The 22,317-nt window shown below is 53.1% G+C and overlaps 8 protein-coding genes across 8 annotated transcripts; 5 read left to right on the top strand and 3 right to left on the bottom strand.

Annotated features, from left to right (window-relative positions):
• Nucleotides 1-935: 935 nt before the first annotated feature.
• Nucleotides 936-2,715, top strand: CONPUDRAFT_78258 (uncharacterized protein; the record flags this gene model as incomplete). The annotated part of the gene is made up of 2 exons (XM_007777469.1): nucleotides 936-1,262; nucleotides 1,384-2,715. The coding sequence occupies 2 exons, from the start codon at nucleotides 936-938 to the stop codon at nucleotides 2,713-2,715; spliced, it is 1,659 nt and encodes a 552-aa protein (XP_007775659.1).
• A 229-nt stretch (nucleotides 2,716-2,944) lies between these two features.
• CONPUDRAFT_133366 (FAD-binding domain-containing protein) lies at nucleotides 2,945-5,098 on the bottom strand. Its single transcript, XM_007777468.1, has 6 exons — nucleotides 4,545-5,098; nucleotides 4,365-4,489; nucleotides 4,141-4,305; nucleotides 3,498-4,089; nucleotides 3,237-3,447; nucleotides 2,945-3,183 (listed from the first exon to the last, which is right to left on the bottom strand). Exons 1-6 carry the CDS (start codon nucleotides 5,015-5,017, stop codon nucleotides 3,025-3,027), a joined length of 1,725 nt encoding a protein of 574 aa, XP_007775658.1. The 5' UTR covers nucleotides 5,018-5,098; the 3' UTR covers nucleotides 2,945-3,024.
• Nucleotides 5,099-5,964: 866 nt separating this feature from the next.
• CONPUDRAFT_85995 (uncharacterized protein) lies at nucleotides 5,965-6,392 on the top strand (the record flags this gene model as incomplete). The annotated part of the gene is made up of 2 exons (XM_007777467.1): nucleotides 5,965-6,264; nucleotides 6,331-6,392. Coding segments are annotated over exons 1-2 (229 nt in total), but the record flags the coding sequence as incomplete, so codon positions are not given.
• Nucleotides 6,393-7,763: 1,371 nt separating this feature from the next.
• Nucleotides 7,764-10,443, bottom strand: CONPUDRAFT_133364 (glycoside hydrolase family 89 protein). Its single transcript, XM_007777466.1, has 2 exons — nucleotides 10,146-10,443; nucleotides 7,764-10,091 (listed from the first exon to the last, which is right to left on the bottom strand). Exons 1-2 carry the CDS (start codon nucleotides 10,415-10,417, stop codon nucleotides 8,045-8,047), a joined length of 2,319 nt encoding a protein of 772 aa, XP_007775656.1. The 5' UTR covers nucleotides 10,418-10,443; the 3' UTR covers nucleotides 7,764-8,044.
• A 167-nt stretch (nucleotides 10,444-10,610) lies between these two features.
• Nucleotides 10,611-12,441, top strand: CONPUDRAFT_160342 (uncharacterized protein; the record flags this gene model as incomplete). The annotated part of the gene is made up of 4 exons (XM_007777465.1): nucleotides 10,611-10,775; nucleotides 10,829-11,166; nucleotides 11,218-11,499; nucleotides 11,556-12,441. 4 exons carry the CDS (start codon nucleotides 10,611-10,613, stop codon nucleotides 12,439-12,441), a joined length of 1,671 nt encoding a protein of 556 aa, XP_007775655.1.
• Nucleotides 12,442-13,946: 1,505 nt separating this feature from the next.
• Nucleotides 13,947-15,771, top strand: CONPUDRAFT_67658 (uncharacterized protein; the record flags this gene model as incomplete). The annotated part of the gene is made up of 9 exons (XM_007777329.1): nucleotides 13,947-14,025; nucleotides 14,082-14,198; nucleotides 14,257-14,277; nucleotides 14,334-14,415; nucleotides 14,539-14,575; nucleotides 14,637-14,746; nucleotides 14,813-15,008; nucleotides 15,059-15,142; nucleotides 15,202-15,771. 9 exons carry the CDS (start codon nucleotides 13,947-13,949, stop codon nucleotides 15,769-15,771), a joined length of 1,296 nt encoding a protein of 431 aa, XP_007775519.1.
• Nucleotides 15,772-16,502: 731 nt separating this feature from the next.
• CONPUDRAFT_170292 (uncharacterized protein) lies at nucleotides 16,503-17,142 on the bottom strand. The gene is made up of 2 exons (XM_007777464.1): nucleotides 16,768-17,142; nucleotides 16,503-16,703 (listed from the first exon to the last, which is right to left on the bottom strand). Exons 1-2 carry the CDS (start codon nucleotides 17,015-17,017, stop codon nucleotides 16,525-16,527), a joined length of 429 nt encoding a protein of 142 aa, XP_007775654.1. The 5' UTR covers nucleotides 17,018-17,142; the 3' UTR covers nucleotides 16,503-16,524.
• Nucleotides 17,143-18,440: 1,298 nt separating this feature from the next.
• CONPUDRAFT_170291 (uncharacterized protein) lies at nucleotides 18,441-20,436 on the top strand. The gene is made up of 3 exons (XM_007777463.1): nucleotides 18,441-18,559; nucleotides 18,620-18,896; nucleotides 18,952-20,436. The coding sequence occupies exons 2-3, from the start codon at nucleotides 18,627-18,629 to the stop codon at nucleotides 20,287-20,289; spliced, it is 1,608 nt and encodes a 535-aa protein (XP_007775653.1). The 5' UTR covers nucleotides 18,441-18,559; nucleotides 18,620-18,626; the 3' UTR covers nucleotides 20,290-20,436.
• The last annotated feature ends 1,881 nt before the right edge of the window (nucleotides 20,437-22,317 follow it).

Raw genomic sequence — 22,317 nt, 5'->3', positions numbered from 1 at the left:
ACACCTCCCTTCGTGGCCGAGGGAGCGTTCGTCGATGCTTGACCTCGGGGGGCCTCCTTGAGAGCGCCTTCCAGCTTGTCCGATGCCTCGGCTACTTTCTCCGCCGAGGACATGACCTGTGCGACTTGCAGCGAGATGGCCGCGACCACTCCGTTCGTAACTGCCTTGGTGAGAGAGCCCACTAGCTCAGCAAAGTGAGATTCTATGCTGTCATTGCCTAGGACGACTCCCAGGCAGAGGAGGGCTGAGCGTGTCGTGGTTCTCGCCGTCGCCGTTCCTGCAAATGCTAGAAGAGTGTCTGCTATCGTGGTAGGTGCAAGTGACTCGCCGGGTGTCATCCATTTCACATCCTTCAAGAAACTCTTCGCCATCTCCAGGTTAGGGATCTCAAGCTTTGTCCCTTTGGTGCTGCCTGCCTGTTGCGTCTTGGACGGCACGTCTTCTGTGTTGGTTGGTTCCATCGCCTGCGCAGCATCCGTTGCTGTTTTCTGCTGCTGGGTTGGCGTCGGTTTCGGTGTCATGGCACTCCTTGTGATCCTGGAGGTCACCGACGGTACTCTCGCTGCTGTGGTTCGTTGCGTTCCCGCTTTCTTGGGGTCGGGCGCGGGTGTGGCTTTCACCTGGGGGTTGGACCCAGTGTCCGTTGGGGTGGAGCCCGGAGGGTCTTCCTCCATTGTCCTTGGATTATGAGAGGTATTTAAAGGTATAGTAGGTGTAGATATGTAGGATGCGCTCAAAAATGTCTATTCCTTTGTCTTGAACAGTACTCACTACCTTCTGCGAGGCTGGGTTTTTAGGCCGGGGTCCTCGGGGTGCCAACGCGGGATGGTGGTGGTTACTGAGAAAGGAAGCTCTCATGATGAACGTTTTGGTTCAAGTCTGGTCGCTAACTGTCGGCCTCGCGTGGAACGGCCGACGTTCCCCGAAGACCGCTTATGGGGAATGTTTCTCACAGATCAAACCTCCGCGATGACAGTGGCACCCATCTTCAGAAAACTTTCGTCAAGTCAAAGGTGATGCAAACGACACTACCCCCTCCAGAGATCCTGCATGAGATCTTCTTGTACTTCAAGCCCGTTGGGATAGATGCCATAGAACCCAGGCGGATGCTTGTATCGCTTGCAAGAACATGCAAAGCGTTCAAAGACGAAGCGATCGCTGTCCTCTGGTCATCGATCCCCTTACGTGCTCTGTTCTACCCTCTGCCATCCTGCGCCGTCCACAAGGATGGTGTGGATGGTCCTCCTGACTTTGAGGATATTGTGCGTAAACAGATGATCAAGCTTTTTGCTACATGCTAACCCGGGATAGACTGGTTTTAACCCTACGTCTGTGACACCCTCGGAATGGAATGTTTTCCGTAACTATACTTCACGTGTTTAGACGATTGATCTAAATAATAGTATTGGAATCAAATACTCCGCCTTGGAATCACTATTTCCTCCTCACTTGATTGGCAACGAGACCTTTCCCAGGCTCACCGATCTCAACCTTCCCTTCCATGACGATGACATCCCATGGCATGTTCTACCGGTCTTTCTAGTTCCAACTATACGGTCCATACGCTTGCTATCATGCTCAGGGGGAGCTTTAAGCTTCGTATCATTGCTCTCAGAACGCTGTCCCGCACTTGAATCTCTCATTGTATACAACCAACAAGAAAATCTATGGGCAGGTAGCATCAGGGATACGTTCGAAGCTGTGGTTCCACAACTACAGCATCTCAAGGCATACGACGGGCCACTGCTGTTGCAGCATCCTCCGCGAGGACTATCACACCTCCCATCGCTTCAACGCATCTCATTGAACCTCTGCGCTCCTCTATGGGGAGACCTTAGTGGGGATGTTAGGCTCCCTTACAGATCTCTTCCTTTCCCGGCTCTGTCAGATGTCACGCTCGAGCTAGACTATCCTCACAAAGCCAAAGTCTTCTTCGACGCCGTAGGTAGTCAGAGCCGCACACAAGAACCGCAACCACTGTCGACGACTGTCTACTTCCATTTCGCCCCCTCAATGGGCGAGGTCTTTGAAACTTGCACGACGTTATCTTCGCACCCCCGTTTCACGCTCTCCTCCTTGCGACTTCTTCCACGCACTAATCACAACGACGATTACTACCCGGATCTCGTGATCACGCTCAACACAATCCGTCCTCTCCTACAATCGACATCACTTACCAAGGTCGACATCAGCGTGTCCCCGATGGCATCCTTCACGGATGCCGACCTTGAAGAAATGGCGAACGCCTGGCCCCACCTTGAAGTGCTCAAGATCAACCAGGCCGTCGAAAGCTGGAACACATCTCCACAGATCACTCTTCAGGGTCTGCGCACCCTTCTCACTACCTGTCTGCACCTACGCCGGCTCGCTCTGGCTATGTGTGTCCCCGCATCCGATCGCGAGAACGACGATTGGCAGCTCGACCGCATCAGTAACATGGCTGATCGCACAAACTCCGCATTAACTTCATTTCATCTCCTCAACTCCCAGATTGAAGACGACATTCTCTTCTGCGTGGTCCTTTCAAAAATGGCGCCGAAGGTCAGGGTCAACGCCCTCCCTTACGGAGTCGTGGCAGCAGACATGGTGGCCCGGAAGAGGGAAGGAGGTTTTAGTGCGTATAGCTGGGACGAGCTGAGTGAGCGTATCTCGCGGTTCATCCGAGGAGGCGATCTGGATATACGCCTTTCGCAGATAGAAAGGTCGAGGGCTTAATGACGGTCAGACATTTACCCGGGGGTAGAGTATCTAATGGAAGGTTTTGTAAACTATCATCTACTAGCTCCGTCATGCCCTTACTGCGCCATTGGTGGTTGCGATGAAGCCATCACTACTTATCGTACAGACAGCGCGGAATTGTACCTGTATTAAGCGCCCGTTAAGGGCCGGCTTCTTGTGTGAGGCGCGTGTTGTACATGCGTTAACAAGATTAAAAGGCCGAGAGGCAGGAAACAGTGAATTAGTGCATTGAAATGTTGTCGAATGGGTTAAATAGGCACGACAGTGCGAAGGTTATCAACTGCACTACACTCGGCAAGTTAGCTCGTCGTCCCACTCCTCAGACCCTACGCCTTGCGTCACAACAAACAACTGATGCGGATCGTACTTGTCCTTGATCTCTTTCAACTTCGCATAGTGGTCACCGAAGAAAGTATACCGGAAATCTTCCTCAAACGGAGACGCCTATCCTCTCTTGTCAGCATCATCTTACGGCCCCGGTACAAAAATGTGCCTACCTCGTTGAAGTAGCACCCAGATTCAGGGGTAAGCTCTCGGATCCTCGCTTCCTGTTCTTTCACACCAGCGGCAAGCTGACCTATGTCCTCCGCAGACGCCCCGTCTTCCCATGACGCGCCCCAGGTGATGTGGACAACTGCCTTGCGCCAGGCAGGATTAAGCCCAGCGGAGTCGGGGTCGACTGTGGATACCTTGCCTCCTGCAACAAAGCTAAGCCATGCGTCAGTTTCGGCTCAAGGATCCCAGAGCCAAGCACGCACTTCCAAGACATGCCGGGTGTCTCAAAGATCGCAGTGCACATCTCGTCGTTGTTATTCTCGATCACCTCTCGCGGGATGAGCCGCGAGCCCAAGATGACGTTCCCGCCGTTCTGGCCAGTCGGCGTCCCAAAGAATGACTCATACAGTGTGTAGAACGAAGGGAACTGCAATGTCTCAGCTGCCGTGATGTTCAGTCCGGCCGACGTAAGATTCGCTGCGCGCTCGAAGAACGGGGTCCACGTCTCGTTTGCCTGTGCCCACGACACGTTCGGTGAGAGGTAGATGAACTCAACGCTGGTATTGTCGATGCCGCCGTATCCTCCCCAGCCTGCGTCCGAGAGAGATGGGAGCATGGTGTAGCTCTCGGTGAACAATTGCTGAATGAGTGACGAGTTTGTGGAGTTGACTGAGAAGATGGCGACTAGGGCCGGAAGGGCAGGATGTGTTTTGTACGTGACAGAGGTGACGACACCGTACGTTCCGCCGCCGCCACCACGCAGGGCCCAGAAGAGGTCCGGGTTTTGATGGGCGTTGACGGTCAGGTACTGGCCAGTGGATGTAACGACGGTCATCTCGACAGCGTTGTCGACGCCTGAATGTACGTCGTTAGTTGAAGTGAGCACTGAAAGCAAAACCTACGTACCCAACCCATAATTCGATGATAGGGCACTATGTCCACCTCCTTGGATCCACCCACCAGCAGCACCTACGGACCCGCCAGCCGATAAACCGCCTACTAGTACTCGCCCGGTAGCATTGGCGGCTGCGTACGCTTCAAACCACTGGACACCGGCTTCCAAAGTGAAGGCTAGAAACGACTTTGCGTCAGATCCATCCACCTAGGGTGCCGATCAAAGAAGTCCTCACCATCGTAAGTCTCGTTGGGCGGCGCTCCCTCGGGCACAAAGGAGCCATCGTGGGTAATATTCTTCATGTTGTGCGTCCACACCATGAGCGCCCCTCGTCCAGCACTCCGACCAATGTAGTCGTGCCTGATCGGGTATTCAGTCTAGCATACAGACGGATTATCAATACAAAATAATGTACCCAGTGTTCTTGACGACCATCCGCAGGTCATGCATCACCGAGAAGTTGACCGCAGCTTGGATGTCCGCAGGCGTGCGTGCGTCCACGGCGATGACAGGTACATTTCCCTGGTCGCATGCACCCGTGATGTTCGTCTCTGGATAACAAGCAGCGATGGTGCCGTTCTGGAAGATGTACGACTCCCAGTTGGGTGCTTCCATGCTGCCGACCATGTCCGAGCGCCAAATACCGCTGGTGTAGTTTGCGATGACGTCGCTGCAGTCATCCGAGGCGCCCGACGTGGAGTAGCATTGAGAGGCGGTGGGTTTGGGGTAGAGGAGGGACTGGGAGAGGAGAGACTGGAGCTGAGAGAAGTCAGAGCCGCTCGGCCAGCACGACTGGCCATACACGCAACGGCATTGAGACGCGGAGGCTGCGTCGACGCTGGCTACATAAAAGATTCCGGCCGCAAGAGTCGACAGGGATAGTTTCATGTTGGGTTCTGACGTCCACGGATCGTCGCCTAGCTGAACCTTGGGGATGACCACAGGATTACCGTGGAGTAGGTTGGAAACGGAGAAAGATGGATATTCAACGGCTGCGACGACTTTGATTTATATCGGTTCCTGCGAGACATGCTGTATTGGAGAGGCGCAGTCACTGTGAGGGTAAACGAGCTGCGGCTGTCAAATTCGCTCTTAGGTACCTCGAGAAATGCGCAGAGCTTGACCACAGCATGTCATGGGATTTCCACCATGTCTCCCTGTACCTTGGCATCACCTGTCCGGAGTTTGTGGTGGGTCGTCCTCCCTCGAGCTGCGGGATGATCATGATGTCAGTCGTGGGTGTCAAGTGAAACAGTCAAGAAACAGTCGTACCTGAAGGTTGATGCTACACGAGAGCTCCAAGTTGCCTGTAGCGCGACCCCGCCGGATCATCTGGGTCTTGTGGTACTAGAAGAGAAGATGAATAAAACTTATAACAAGGCAAACCAGACAGAGCGACGCTGGAGTAAAGGACAAGTGTAGACGTGTGAGCAAACTAATCGCGGTGCCAAATGACATGTAATGACAGGCGAGGGCCGAACGCCCCACCTCGCCTCATGGCGCAGGTTGATGGTTTGCCATTGCACTTATGCTTGTATGAGATAGAGAAGGCGCTCTACATCTGAGCTCAACGAAACATCAGTGAGACATGCAGGATACCGCACGATGATCGTGGTCGTGACTTGAGCGCAGCGTGTCAGAGCACTTGCGTCGCTTGACAGTTGGGGGGTGTCGCGGGTCCCACTGGCAGGAGTCCAGCGCGTAAAACACTCAGGGGTCAAACTCAAACCCAACTCAAACCACCATCCAACGTTTACTGTACGTTTCGTAGTCTCGCCTCATTCTACCGTCTATAAAGTTCACGCAGAAGCTTAATTTGAGCTCCTCAGCTTTCACGTTTCTATTTCTCGGAAACTCTACGCGGTGCAGTCGTACCTGACAATACCAACTCTGCGAATACGCCATCATCAGAAGCCAACATGCACCCATGTCTCCAGGTTCCGGAGCTAGCAAGTCACATCATCTTATATGTTGGACATGAAGACCAGAAATATTCCCTTCGTTCCATCTCCATGTCGTGCAAGGCACTTCGAGAACCTGCTCTGGACGCGCTCTGGGAGGAGGTCCACTTCCATAGCTTCTTCACGTGTTTAGGCCCGGACGTGGTATTCCGAGGAGAGCTTGGTGGCCGCTATGTACGTCACCTGCACTTTATATCTGGCCCAAAGCATGTCTCACGCATACTTGGCATCTCGGAATAGAGAATTGGACTAAACCGTGAACTGAGCGGGCCCGATTGGGACCTGCTGCTGTCATATAGTAGAAGAGTCAAAAGCCTTGTCTACCTGGGCCGCCGACGGACCCCTTCTTTGCTTACGACGTTCCGAGAGGGCTCTCTATGTACGACGTCGTCAGGTGCTGGCCCCATCCACTCCTATTTCCGACATTATTACGATTATCCATCGGAGACGTAGTAAACCGCTACTACAGTGACATCCTGCCCTTGCTTTGCGCGCCCTCGCTGCAAGAAGTCATACTTTCCGTGCACGACGAAATATTTCCCATTCCACATCTACAGGATCTCTTGTCAAGATGTCCACAGGTCATCTCGATTCGGGGAACAGGGGTTTACAGCCAAACCAGCGGCGTCGACTTCGGTGCCGTGAGCCAGTGCAAGAATCTTCGAACGCTGACTGGCGTTGTTCTCGAGCCCCATACGCTCGGTTGTCTCCAAAGACTGCGCCAGCTCCGCATATTAGGTCTATCTATCAGATATGACAGATTGTGGACAGGTGAGGCGATTGACGGCTGTGGCCTGCAGAATCTGGACGAATTGAAGGTTACGGCACACGCCCCGAGCGTAGCTTGCTTGGTCCCCGCCCTGGTGTTTGGGTCTAACTCCTCTCGCACAACCCTACCTCTTGTAACTTTGCGCAGGCTGGACATGGTTGTATACTTGGACGATGAAGAGGAAGAGAACAACGAGTTCAGGGATGCCCAGCCTCCGTACGCCCTGCTGAACGAAATTCTCGGATCACTCACACGATATGTCTCTGCAGAATCATTAGAACATCTTTGCCTCATAATCACGCCTGAATCCCTCTCTAGAGCCGAAGCAGACTGGGAAGTCTTCGTCGGCTCGTTAGAGATGCTGACAGGGCTGAAGCACGCCGAAATATTCCTGCTCAACGAATTCGGTCCTCTCGCAGATTCAAACAGGCTCGGGATCTCCAAAAAGCAGCTCGCACGTCTTCTTCAAAGGTGGCCCTTGCTTCAGTACCTCGGTCTCCGGCTGCGCGACTCCCTGACATTACATGATCTCCTGGACACCTTGCCCCTCATGCCGCACGTGAAAATATTGGACGTGAACGTCTCCGTCTTCCTTAAAGACGTCACCACCCTTAACGGGGACGAGAGCATCACGTTCCCAGAAAACTCTCTGACCTACCTGTGCCTGCTCTGGGATAGCCGTATGGAACACAAAAAGCGCGTCCCGGGCTCAGAAGCCGCCTCGGTGGCTCGCCTGCTGTGGAAGATCGCGCCTTCGCTCCAGAACATCGGCCTTTACGATGCGTATGAGGAACCATGGTCAAAGGAGCGATTGATGCAATTACCTAACCCGTCTTGGACGGAAGTCATCGAGGAAGTGCAGCGACTGCAAGAAAAAGACAGGGTTGCTTGTATTGGCTGATAGATTCTTTTGTGCCCTACACATATGCATATGCCTGAAACTTGCTGAACGACAGGATTAGTCCACCGATTAACATGTATGGTGTAAAGCTTGTACGATAGGAATAATTAGCTCCATACTAGTACAGAATAGTACGAAGTCAAAGATCCATACAGCAGCGCACAGCTCTATAGATAAAAGCAAACATTATCCATGACAGTCTCCACAGAATACGGAGAAACCTCCGTGAATGAAACCCGTCCAATAACATCACCAAAACCCCATTCCCGCCCGACTCCATGCGCTCACCCATACACCTGCAGCACTCTCTCCACCTCCTCCCTCAGATCGCCCACAGGCCCCCACGGCCCCTCCCACCTTTCCAGCACCCACTCCTCCGCGATCTTATCCGTGATACCATCCAACTCCTCCCGCTCGAACTTATCGCTCGGCGTCACGTTCATATACTCCACAAACGCCGTCCACCGCTGGCGATAATACGTGCCCACCAAGCCGCCCCACACCTTGCTCGCGTAGTCGTTGAGCACGCTCGGCACAGGCCCCCACAGCGTAACCTGGGAGCGCGCCTCGTACTCCAGATAATCCGCGTACGCTTCATCACCACCGTCGCCCGCCCAGGCGCGCGCAGATGCAATCCGCGACGAGAGGAGGTACGGCTCGTGCGTCATCAGTAGCCTATCGAGGTCGTCGATAATCTGCATCATGCGCGCCGCAGTCGCGTTGAGCGCAGCCGAGCCAGGCCCAGACGCGTTATACGCGCCCGTCGTCGCCGTGTACGCGTCTGCGAACCTATTCGCGAGAAGCTGCCGCGCGACGTCGATGCTGTCCGTGCGGAACTCATCTAGCGCCCACAGGGCGGGTGCGGAGGTGCCTGCGGCGACGAGGCCGCGCAGTGCAGGCACGAGCGAGGTGTTGGTGTCGTAGAAGATGATCGTCGAGGACGGGGCGCTGTACATCCCGCCGAGGGAGGGCGCGAGCTCGATGAGCGATTTGGTCGCGCCCCAGACGTTAGGGTTTGTGCTGGAGTAGACGGTTGAGGCGAGGGTCTGCCACGCTTCGATGGCGCTGGCGGGGATGGAGGTGTTGGTGGCAGTCGTAGTGCTAGAGTTGGCGGTGGGCAGGTGGAACCGGCGAGTCGCCCACGCCTTGGCGTACGCGTCCCTATCGAGCGGCGCAGCCGACCACGCCTGGTCGAGCAAAACGTCGTAGATGATCTCGTTCCCCTCCAGTCCCTCCATCGCAAGCCCCACACCCTTCATCGAGCTATTCGGCGAGTTGAGCGCGTCGACGGGCCCGTTCGTGACGACCGAAAAGTTGCCCTCGAGGCCCATATTCCCGCCGAAATCGTGCACCTCGCACCACACCCAGCTCTTGCCGCGGTACGAGTCGAGCCGCTGCCACTGCGGATACACGTCGCTGAACAGATCCAGGATGATCATCCCGTCGTTGGGAATCTGGTCTAAATAGGCATCGACACGGTCGGACGTCCAGAATGGTTCGTCGGCAAAGAAGAGCCAGCCTTGCATGAGCCAGATGGCGTCGGGGTCATGTGCGCGCAAAGAGGCGAATGTGCTGTTGGCGATGTTGGCGAGGTAGGTGAGGTCGCCACTATACGGGCTGTTCTCGTTGTATTGGTCAATTGTCCACACGTGGGTGACGTTGCCCAGGGCTTCGGTCTGTTTGGCGAGGAAGGAAGACTGTAGTTGCGCATAGAGTGGGTCGAACGGAGCTAGGAAGGAGTCGTTGGAGTATTGAGCGGGAATCCCGGGGTACTCGCTTCCGTTCACGATGGATGCGTTCGGGAATAGGGTGTGCATCGCAGGAGGGACGAAGCCCGGGAAGGCGGGGAGGACAGGTGTCATGCCCAGCTCGACGATGCGCGGCACGATCTGTTTCTGGAGCGCGAGCTGGGCATCCATCCATTCTTGCGGAAGCTTGCCGCCCTGTGAGCCGTTGGTGGACGGAGACCAGTCGCCCTGGATATTGCCAAATCTGTTCCATGGAAGGAAGGCCGCTCCTCCAAAGAAGGGGACCATATCTTCATCCGTTAGGCCAGCATCACGGAAGGTTTCGGCGAGAGTGTGCTCGTAGCCGACCCATGCGAGGGGGAGGTTGACACCACGGAGGGCAGCCCAGTCGAGGAGGAGCTCCCATTGTTCGAAGGTCCACCAGTTGGCAGTGTAGCCAAAGGTGACGGTGTTGAGGAAGTAGCGGTACTCGACGATAGCGCTGCGAGTGATGGGCTCGCCGACACGGGGGAGCGGGGAGGGGAGGGCGTCGAGGCGAGAGCCGGTCCACCAGATGTCGACGTTACCTACCTCGGTTGCGTAGCTGAGTTGGATGTCAGTTACGGGAAGATATGTACAGTCAGGGCAATGAACGGACGTATAAAGGCCTCGGGCACATGCACTCGCTGTTGAGCATTCGATATCAATGCCGCCGCTGCTGTCCGACGCGTCGGATATAGTGAAAGTGTCGAGGTCGCTGCCAGTGTCATTGGCGGTTGAGAGTGTGAAAGTGAAGTCGTTGACGTGATTGGAGATACGCCTCTTGACAAGGTCGCGGATACCTGCAAGCGGATCCGACGAGTTTGAGGCGGACGACACAAGGGCAGAAGCTGCGAGAGCAGTGAGCTGGAACCAGCGGGAGACGAGCATGGTCTACCTCTCCAAGGGCAATCACCATCATTGAGACCACCGTGGTACTTATGCGTTTGTCAGTGGGTCACGGAGAGTCCGTCGGGCCCACATGGCCGTTGTCATTGATCGCTGTGTGATGGTAAGGCACCGCTCAGTCATTTCTCCTCTCGTCACCACCCACTCAGTCCCAGACGCGTCGCATGCCCTCAACATGGCTCTTGTCTCCCCTCTAAACATCCACAACACGTCCAACGTCAAGTGGTCTGCCACCCAGGAGAGCGCCATCAACCGCGAGTACCCTTTCACCGACCTCGCTGCTGAGACGCCAGACCAGTATGTCGTTCGCACCTATCTCCAGTTCCTGTGGCTCCCCGAGGTGCGCTATCCTGCCTTATGCTATACTTACAACTAACGCATAAACGCTCAAAGTCAATCATGCCACTAGAACTCCTTGTCCCCTCCCTTCAACGCGTCCGGGTCGCGTCCACCTCAGACCCCGACGCGCCTCACCCACTACACGGACTTCTTGAACCACTCCTGCTCTCAGTACGCGCGTCCTCCAGCAAGTACCACGTCGACTTGCCCGAAATCCTTGCAAGCAATGGTGGAGCAGGCGAGGTTGAAGAAACCATGATGTGGTTCGCGCTGAACCATGAGAAGATAGACTCTGTCGACGACAAAGTCGAGGCGTCTGCCAACTCGGAGGACGCGGTGCTTCTCGAGGACAAATGGCGGAGCGGGTGGTTGCAGCGACTTGAGAGGCGAGAGTGAGTAACGTCTCCAGAAGACTATATGCGTGCTGATTCTAACGGGAGCAGGGTACAAATCCAAATCTTACTATACCTCCTCAAGCTTTCGCTCCCTGGTCCACCTGTTCCTCTGCCCGCCGTCACTGTCCTTGCTTCACCCTCAAAGAGCAGAAGAAAGCAGCGCGAGACCACCCTTGTCCCGTCCACAGAGGAACGGCTCGAATCCTTCATGGACAAAATATCAATGTGGCAGCTCGCCGACGCGTCGGGCGCCGATTTTCAGACACAAGCACAGACCAAAGACGAGCAAGATTGGATGCAGAAGTACTGCGAGCGCATCGTCGAGCCTCAGTGCGTCTGTTCTGATTCTACGCGTAGCTGCTATCTGACCTCTGAACCCCAACAAGGTTTAAAACCTCCCTCCCCGAAGCATGCGAGCTCCTCCGCAGCAAAGTCTTCCCCTCCTCCCCCTTCTCCGACGACGAAGGCACCGCCCGCTCCCGCTCCCCCTCGCCAACTGGCTCCGAAGCACTCTCAACCCGCGGCACATCACGGCGCTCCTCCCGCCATCCATCACCCGCGCCCTCGGAAGCGTCTACGTCCGCCCGGAACGCAGACCAGCACTCTCGCTCCCGTTCGCTGTCGGTCTCGCTCGCAGAGGACGCGAACGCGCGACGGACGGCGTACTCCGCCTCCTCGGGCGCGGCGATCAAGCGCGCGTTCAGCAGGGAGATCAGCATGTCCCGCGCGTTCAAGGCCAAGCCTGGCGCGAAGAAGAAGTCCAACGCCGGGGCACAGTCTCAGGCCCAGCTCCCGACTGCAAAGCCCTCGATCACCAGAGGAGCCGGGGGACGATCCATGTCGTTCGCGGCGAAGTCATCCACAGCTGCGTCGGCATCGGCAAAGTCTTCGGCGGGTGTGACGCTCGTCGCTGCTACGCCCGTCAAGCGTGCGGAGAAGCAGCGGAACAGCGCCTTCCAGCGGAGCCAGACCACGCAGACCTTCCAGCGCTCCCTAACGTCCGCGAGCCTGTTCTCGTCTCGCGCGATCAGCCCAAACCTGAGCTCAGGCGCGGAAGATACCACTATGGCCGACGTTATGGAAGGACAGGATGGAGAGGACATGGAGGAGGAAGTGTGGCTGCCCGCTGACAGTTCGCCCGATATTCTGTTGCTCGGGCCATCGAGGAAGCGGTCATCATCGGATGCGGAAGGGGCAAGGGATTACGAAGACGACGACGATATGGACTTTCCGGAGGTGACGCCTGTGAAGAAGCGGACGAGAGCTGCGTAGAGTTGGTGTTGGGGGAAGTTATAGGTGTATTTGATAGGTTATGTTTTTGCCTAGACTGATTGAATCGAGGCACACTCATTCCTTCCTCTTTTCTATCTGGGTGATCGTAGATGTTATCCACAGAACCTTAGTGCCTTTGTCGTGGACTACTGGAGACGACGTTTGGCTTTATCTCTCAATGTGCTCTCGTCAATGATGAAACCGCAATCAACTATGCATTGACATGCTACATTACTAATATTTTATATCTCATAAGGATCCAGAACAAGACCGGAGCCAACGTTTCATCCCGTCTACAATTAGTTGCGTTCGTTCGGTTTGGTTCATGTAAGCTCGCGCAACGACTCACCGCGCCACAACATCGTATCCAGATATCCCTCGGGCTCAAGATTCCTCCGGTCGCTCGAAGTTCTGCGTCCTCCGCAAAACTCCTACCCCTTGATGTTCCCTTTTCCTTTTGCGATATACATTCGCTTCCGCTTCGCCTCCGTACTGGTTATTTGAACCTCCTCCTACTCGATACAGTGCGCATTGCCTTCATCAAAATAGCCATACTGGTCGCTTGTCCTGCTAGTAGACATCTTCTGCATGTAGTACATTTGATCCCTGTACTGGTTCTCGCGTCTCCATTAATAGACAACACCGTCCCAGTACTTCTGTTTTTGTCCGAGTCATCTGAGCGTTCCCCGCTCGCCGGCGTCCCAGTTCAATAACATTGATGTGATTCGCACTCGGAGCCATCATGTGCCAATGGTGCACCGGTGATGTCTCATTCTATTATGAGACCTGGCCACAGATCGTGAGATCCAATTTCATAGTAACGTATGCACTGGTCTTATATTATAATGTATTGCGAACGTAGACGGCCATGTACCATCCATGTGGTTGACGAGCTCCATAATCTAGTTCGCTTCCCCAAACTTTCTCAGATGTAGCCGCTGGAGGTGGTGATCGCCGTCGTGACTCGCAATAATCAGGTTCTGGGTGTCATGAGGTATGGAGTGAAACGCTGATTTCAGAGCATGGATGCGGAAAGGTGGTTACTGGGAAATAAAACTGTGGCACTAGAAGCTTCAATCAGACGCCAACGCCACTCGGTTCTCTGTAGTTAGGAAGCTCTCTCCTATGGTTTGCAACACCTTGGGGGACTAGTGGAGTAACCCCAACCGCGATAATGCGTTACGTAGGTGTAAGCCATATATATTGCACACTGTCTTGGGCATTGGATAACTATAATAATCAATCTCATTACATAAATGGTCCTTGATACTCAGTATAAATACGCTGATGCAGAGCGCTGTGGACGCTCTTTATCTCTCCCAACTCAGAATAATTCAGCGTAAAGGCAAGATGACCAACAAGACACTCGCGATCTTTTGCGACGGCACCGGCCAGGATGGCCTTCTGATCGACTCGAAGTCCCTTGCTGAAGCTGTTAAGAAAGTCTTGGCTCAGAACCCGGCCGCTCGTGAGTGAGCCTCGCTAGTTTATGACTCATCAAGCTGATGTCTGTTTTTCGCACAGCTTCTGACGAGAGCCCGGAAGGTGACAAGCGTCAATACGCCACTAATATTCTCCGTCTTTGTTAGCAGAGATTCATACAAGTATTCCGCAAACTCCCTGACGAGAGTCATGTTTAGCTCGTTCCGTCAAACCTGTGGCTGACAGCGGCAGGGAGCAAATAGTCTTCTATCAAAGCGGCGTTGGCTCCCAATCCAACTTCAATGGCGCCGGGGGTGCGGGTGTCATTGACGAAAGTACGTCTATAGTCCAAGCCGACCTAACTATTAGACCTCTGATGTACGCTGATTGAAGTGGCGCTGGGAACCTTTGTGGGTGAGCAAACGGGTAAACTATTGTAACGAGGTAGAGTTAAATACCGATAACAACAGCGAGCAAGATCCGAGACGTATACGCGTTTATCGCACAGAACTATCGGGATGGCGACATCATCTGCATCTTCGGGTATGTTAAGTTCGAGCGTTTATCAGTCTTAAACCACCCACCAAATGCTCTTACCAGGTTCTCGAGGTAGTGTCCTCTCGAATCACTACTATGTTCGCTACTTCAACTACTGATATTGCATTCATTATGAAGGGGTGCCTACACTGCGCGAAAGGTGGCCGGCCTCATTGTAGGTCTCTGTGCTATCTACAACATGGCAAAATCACTGATCATCTCTCCATCTGCGCTAGGATCGCATCGGTTTGCTTGAGACCAGAGATCTTGGCCACTTCTTCAAAATATGGAAGCAGCTGTACGACGGGGTAGAGCCTCAGCTGACAGGCAGGAATGTTGATATCGAGTCAAGCCTTTCTATTCTCATCAGTCCAACTTCATATTGACGAATCTGCTTTTATAATTACTACAGTTGCGTAGGGGTTTTTGACACCGTTGGTTCTGTATGGAAGGAAATCGATGCGCTTAACATCGCGGACAATAGTTTGCCGAAATCTATCAAGACCGCACTTCATGCCGTGTCCTTCCACGAAAATCGAGACCGGTTTCTACCTACCCTATGGATTCCTCCAAAGGAAGGACTGGGTGAAGGACAAGTTCTCAAAGAGGTGCTCACAACTTTCCATTTGACATTTCAGGCTTGATGCTTTGAACGTAGGTCTGGTTCCCTGGAGCGCATGCCGATGTTGGAGGAGGGTACGAGCGCCATGAGCTCTCCGACATTACTTTGTTCTGGATGGCTGTGAGCTCAGAGTTTCTTTCGTCTTGTGGACCTTTGGACTGACTTACTCCGGGTGTCAGGGCGAAATTCAAACTTTGGGCGTCCCGCTCGGGCTCGATTATGATTTCCTCAAATCTCTCCGCCAGCCCGTTCCTGACGCTGGCTGGGGCGCCTCACAGCCCCACAACGCGTGGAACGAGATGGACTGGAAGATGAAGCTCGTTATTCATGCTAAGGATCGCCTCAAGGGCGAAGTGCTGACCGACAAAGCGGTCTTCCACGAGAGCATGCTGGTCTCGCCCGGACCCAACGAACTTAATGACCCGAAGTCCATGATAACCCTAAATGATCTTGATTGGACTCCTAAAACACTTCCGCTGAATAAATTTGAGAAGAAGTGCAAGGACTCATGGAAGTTACGGGTAGGCTCCATTCGTCCTTCTTCTGCTGCTAGTACAAAGTTAACCCATGTGACCTCAGAGTGCGCCGTGGGACCCCCCGGTATTCGAGACCCCAGAGGAGTTGTTCGACTGATAAAAAGGGTGGCGTTGTTGGAGGTCGATCCATCTCTCCAGTTTAAGCTCCTGTATATGTGGTTTAGCTGCGCTGGCCAACAAAGGAGTACCTTCAAGGGGAGGTGGGTAGAGTAGAAAGCGATCCTGGATAGTTATTTTGTAATAAGAAGTAGAGGAAAACGGGGTAAAAGACTATTAGTCATTGATACTTGAAGCCAATGTATGGAGAATAGCCATCTTGTACTCAGTCGGATAGCGCTATAGCACTTATGGTAGATTGAACACCGCGTCTTTCATGACCTCAATTGGATGTGATCCTGCCTTGAGAGCGACCAAGAGCGAGCAACGTTCGTGAAGACAGGGGCTACTAATCACAATCAACTTGAAGCGCTCCCTGAGATACGTAGCTATTGCAGTAGATATAGTTGGCCTTTGCGTCCGGCACTGGAGGCTGCATTTGTCGAAGGCAAGGGAAAAGAGCGAAGCGGACCCACTATTTCAAGACGGACTGGGTCCAACCGAGAGGGCATCACATCCACGCGTGTCTATGGGCCGGGGGAAAGTGATATATTTTCCCGTAATGAGATACATGATACCTGGCTAGTGGAGACAATCATATAAGCGAACCCGAAGGTTTCCGGCCCGGTCAGGCTGGCCGAGGGTGGGTTGGGGTGGGCTGGGCACACAAAAAAGCCACTCACCGGGCGAGAGCATCAGCACGTCGGACAAAGTAAGGTAGGGCTTGGTGAGGCCAAGTGATGCCGAGCTTTGTACGTGCGTCAAGTCTGAGAGTCTAGAGGAGGGCGGGAGGGGGAAGATATTTGACTGCTCAAAGCAGCGTTGACGACGCTTAACCCAGCCCTGCTGGCCGTGGTCTGTGTGGCGAGGCTAGAAAGAGAGGACGTCAGACTGACGCTCCGACTCACCGGTGGACTGCACTTTTCGACCGACCGACCGACTTCTTCTACCTACAAAGGACCCTCCTCCATAATAACGGGTGTCATCGGTTGCCAACAAGTAACGCCAGCCGAGCCACCCTCTGTGATTACCCCTGACGTGTAACTCGCCTGCTTGCATCATTCAGCACCCCCCTCGCAAGACGAAGTGAAGGCGAGGGGGAAGGAGACGCACCAACAAAGCCTACAGAATGTCGACCTCCCTCATCATCTTCACGTACGGACAAAGTTGGAAGACGTTGAAGAGAGGAGCCTCCATGCGAAGCCCAACGGTCACAATAGAGGGCCAACGCCTGAGGAGCCGGAGAAGGTGCTCCGCCGTGAGTCCGAGTAATGTAGGGGAAAGAAATATGCCTGATATGTACAGAAGTTCGAGGCGCTTGAGGTTGGTGAACGTCTCCAGCAGACCAACAACGCGCTCCCATTCCCACTCTGAATCCTCCCTCCGTACGTCCGATGGAGCTTGGTCTGATTCTGGGTCATGCGGATCCACCGTTACTTGGATGCGTTCCAGCGACTTCCGAGATACGGCGTGAGCAAGCGAGTGCATTATCAGACGCAGAATTTCCGATGGCGTGTAGAGATCTGATGCAAGATGATACTGCTTCGGGGGTAGAATGTCAACACGGAGATTCCGTAGCTTAGAAGCCGGTGTTGAGCCACTTTGGAGGGAAGAGCCAAATATCAAATTGAGAGCGGTACAGGAGGCGGTTACGCCAACGCTGGTTCTACATAGCTCCTCCAAGGAGCCTATGCCGCAGCTAATCTGTCCACGGATCCATCGGCAACCAGGTTCGACCTGAAAATGTAACACGCGAAGATGCTTCATGCGGGGCAAGAGAACGAGTGTCCGCGGCCCAAGAGGTGGATTGACAAGAGTATCGAGTATTGGCCAACACTTTATAACTCCATGTAATGCATCGTCTTGGTGCTTGTCATCGCATTTCAGACTCATGACGCGAGGACACGCTACGGCAACCTTCACGAGAAGCGATCTAACCCGCACGGAGAAGCACTTGTGCTCACTGACTTATTCCAAACGCGGAGAGCAGAACAGGTGCGCAAGGTTTTCGACGTGGAAGCGGACGTGTTTAAATTTGACCCGCACCATGTTTGGGAAAAGATGTGCAACAGGGCAATCTGACAGCGCCTTGGATAGGCTGAAACATTCGATGTGTGAGTGCCATGCCACGACAAGCTCTTTTACTCTCGCCCCGTACGAGATTAGGATGTCCCAATCCGCCGCGTGGAGGTCACGGTTGATTACCAACGGCTGTACAGATGCAGTGCTCAGCCATTGATCAGTTCCAAGGCCACATAATGAGAATCTACCGACCCCACGTTCTTCTCGAGATTTCTTCCAAGCCATGATATCTTGCCCTAAGCACAGTAAGAAGTCCTGGAACTTGACCTTGCTGTAAAGTGTGTTGAGGGCGGGCTCGTAGAGAGTCCGACATGACATCGCAAGGGAAGGAAGAGAAGATCTTCCGTCGATGGCGAGGTACTCCAATATGACGTCCAAGAGCTCTGGTAGCCGAACACACGGATGCATGATTGATGTAGACATGGGCTACAGAGGTCACAGAGAAGTTTCGGTGGGCTTAAGGATTGAATATTGAATATTGACAAGCAAGGAAGCGGGAAAGAGGACGGGGTGGATACCGATATGACCGCCATGCCGAATCGACTAATAAATAAAGTCGCTGTGGGCAAGCTGAATGTTGACGTCAGCTCACTTACGCCGAACACTGTATGTTTAGGGTAGGCTCCGTTCATCTCGGGCCGAGCAACTGACGTTTGCGCGTCGCGTCGTCACCTGGCCATCCATATCAACCATAACCTCAACCTCGCACCAATTCTGCCCCATGTCTTTACGACCTAACTTGTACAGGATAGCCTAGGATAGCCCTGGACTTACCGTAATCTTCTGTTAAGAAGGTAACAGTCGTCATAACATTCTAGGCATCGTAAGTACCAGCCTCTCTTTTGCGCGTCCAATACGAGCGGACTGTGACTTTGTTTGCTAGCTATCATATGCATCTCTGCTTGTTGATACCCGAGCTAGTGGAAATCATCATCCTTAACATCAATTACCACAAGCCTACCCTCGCACGTTTAGCTTGTGTCTGTACAGCCCTTAGAGACCCATCTCTGGATGCTTTGTACTGGCGCGTCGAATCTTTCGGCGACCTCCTTCGCGTTTTGCCCTGCAAAGATCTCATCAGTGTGTGTATTTCCAGTAGCGGAAACCTGCGTCGCAAATGCGCGGATCCTTCCACTCTCAGAGGACGCTGGGACACGTCGGTTGGTCGCAATTGTGCATGACTTCCAGTCCCATATCACTAAATGTGGTGCACAGGAGCTTACTACAAGAATCACGCAGCGCCAATGGAATACCTTTGCCGCATACGCAGCCCGGGTCCGCCATATCAAGGTTGACTTTGCACTCGGTATCCCAGGATACAGCTCTAGGAGCGTTTGCCGAGCATTTCCCGACCGTTGTCCTATCCCCTCTTTGTTTCCTAACCTAAGGTCTCTTCATATATCCGGCGGCCCCTCGGTATTCTGCCCAAGATTTGTGGATAGGTTGTGCCTAGGACCAGAAGTCCGCGATATTCGCTTCAACTATCTCACAATTAATACGTTCATGGACAGCATATCCTCGCCAGAACAGTTTGCCTCTCGCGTCCCCCTTCTGGAGCGGCTCAGTGCTCCCACGTATAACACTGCCGACACACTACAGCATCTAGCACAGTATATTCCCCAATGGCCCAATCTTACAACGCTGTCTTGTGGCCCTCTGGACACAAACTGCCTAACATCGCTATCGTTGCTGCGGTCTTTTAGGCACTTGGAGCTACTTCTCGGAGAAGACACGATCTGGATTGAGGAAGACCGGCGCTTTGGGCTCAGCAGGCTTGAAAGCTTGAAGATAGAATGCTCTACTTTCGAGAAGTCGGCCAAGGCCCTCGTCGCTGTCTTATCTCGTGATCTTCGTCCTCATCAGCAGCACGATAAGCTCCGCTATCTCTCCATACATGCTTCTTCGAGCTCCGCGGGCTCGGTGCAAACCCTCACTGAAGCGCTTTCCCGCCTCGTATCGTCTCATGCTCTACGGGAAATCACGCTCGAAGACTCGCTATTCAAGGAAGCAGGTCTTCAGAAAGCAGACGACGTCGAGTGGATTCATCCTCTTTTACACTTTTCCCACCTCACAAACTTCACAATATTACGCACCGGCATGGCCCATTACTCCCTCTACTCTCTGACAGGCCATCAACTCCTAAGCGTCGTGCGCAAGTGGCCACAGCTCGAGGTGTTGCGTGTTTTGCATCTCAAATCGCTGCTCACACTCCCGGAAGCAATCGCACTCATAGGCACGCTACCTCGCCTTTCCGCTTTCGATGTCGGTATTCAGGTCACGCACGAGGACGTTGCGACATTGGGAGATAGCAGCGTCCCCCTCCCGTGCAACGACTACATCACGGCGCTTTCCATGCATTGCGAGGAAAGAACGATGCATCCAGGGGACGATTTCCTTCTTGCTTTCATTCTGACACGCGTTTTTCCACGGTTGAGCACCATTTATAACGCTCGTCTGAGTCATGGTCGCAGTGCCGAGGTTCAAAGCAGCAGTTTCTGGGTCAAAGTTAACGACGAAGTGACTGCTATAAAGGAAAACATCGCATTGTCTTGATGACGTTGATACGCGGTGATCTAGATCTACCACGTTTCCTCGCTCGGCAGTAAAGGTCGTGATATAGCTGATTCTAGTACCTATATCCCTATGCGTAGTTGACGACCTAGACTTTCGCAAAATGGTCATACAAACCTATACAGCATCACCGCGGATATCTTTCGAATACGCAAGTACTGAGAAGATTACCCATACATTGAAGGCGCAGTATACACGGCTAAGGAATGGCCCACTCATGAACAAACGATTCAATTTTGATATCATACATTACAAAGGAACCAGAAAGCACGATTTCAAACGTTGGCACACTCATCCAACTGCCTGGTAAGCATCTTCTGATACTCTGACGCCACACCCCTCGCCTCTATGAGATGGGCCAGTCTAATTCCTCGTTGAACAGGCTGTGCCACTTGCTGATGAGAATTCTGATGTTAGGAGCCATGAAGCTATTCTATAATCGAAATTTACTTTAGCACTTCCGCATTTTCCATGTCACCGGAGACGTCTTCGCTTAGGCTGGGTTCGCGATCCTCTCCATGGCGCCGTATGATAGCTTTATATGTATGGAACTTCTTTTCATTCTCAAACCTGCAAGCGATATCAACGCTTTTACTCGCAGACTGGAAGTAACGTTAGCTGCGACTTCCAAACGAAATATCAGAATGATATACATTTTTGCGCCCGCATATATGGCATTTGTGGCTGTTGTGATGGAATCTCCTATCTTCTCGTCGCGTTCACACTTTGAGAGCGCATTACGCTAAGCCCATGGCTTAAGTCAAAAGTAGTACTGGTTCAAAAATGACATACCTCCTGAAGCGCTTCAAGTGTCTCATTTGCCTTAGAGACATACATTTTGTCCTTAGAGAGCTGGCCTTGAAAGCAGTTCTCAATCTCTGCCGCTAAGGAATCATCTCCCTGAACTGTTTCCGCCAAATTTAAGGGGCGCTCCTTTAACGCGAGGTGACGCAAACAATCCTGCAGCGCCGGAACTCCAGTCTGAGCGATAGTCGAGCATCATATAAATGAGGCGTAAGCAGCGGGACAGCTTACATCTTCTATGTTCTCAAGCACCATTGAGGGACTGGATATAGGTGGCTGGTGGGGTAATCTCGACAGTGATAAGGTGAGCGAGAAACGACTCGCAAACGCGCGTCCAGTGTGTATCGTCAATGATTACCAAGCTTCATTCATTTCAGGCAAAGATCACGAGTGCTGATTGTCGGACCGACATAAGCAACCCACATGCGCAATGACTCATCTTGCTTCTCAAAGCCTATCGACATACCACGTCGAAGTCAAACGAAGCTTTGCAAGAAAGGCAGGTGCCACGCCAGACAACGTGGGAAACAGGTGCCACACCCTTCCGCTGACTCGACAATGCAAGCGACCATGTTCCAGGACTGGCTACAATCCGATTTCTCGCGTCCAACTTCTGGAACAATTCAGTTACCTTATATCGCTGCCGACACACTAGAACATTCCATTGCGGCGCATTGAAGGCTCACTAATCTCCGTATCTATCTTCGCTGCAAAGATTGAAACTCTGGGAATTTTGTGTCGGGGAATATATGGGCGCGACAGAGGTAGACCGTCATTATGGGCTGGACAGGCCCTCAGGCCTCATGGCACAACATCAGGAATATGAGAAGTCGGCAATGTTCCAAGGGCCCTTCTATCTAACGCTGAATGAATCCCATGACACAGCACAGTGACCTCCGGTCATCCGTGCGTTCTTGTTTGAGCTCCGCAGCCGTGGTCATGAGTCTTGAGCATGTTCATTTCCGCTTTGCATCACCCCATGTTCTTCGGGAACTAGCGCGTGAGGCTTCACTATCTAGAGATGTGGGTCTCAATGCCTTCGGCGCAGTGAGTCGTCCGATACTTCCACTTCCCGCTCAGAAGTGAGCAATTACCTAACATTGAGGCTTCTAAGCGCACATTGCACCATGAAACTCTTCAGAGGGCGCTTGATGGACACAACAAAGTTCTGAAGCGTCGAGCATGAGAATCAAGTACGAAGGTAGG

The sequence above is a fragment of the Coniophora puteana genome (genome assembly GCF_000271625.1).
Source record: "Coniophora puteana RWD-64-598 SS2 unplaced genomic scaffold CONPUscaffold_21, whole genome shotgun sequence".
Lineage (NCBI taxonomy): Eukaryota > Fungi > Basidiomycota > Agaricomycetes > Boletales > Coniophoraceae > Coniophora > Coniophora puteana.
Note: the sequence above shows the minus strand (reverse complement) of the source record. Positions and strands in the feature narration are given on the sequence as shown.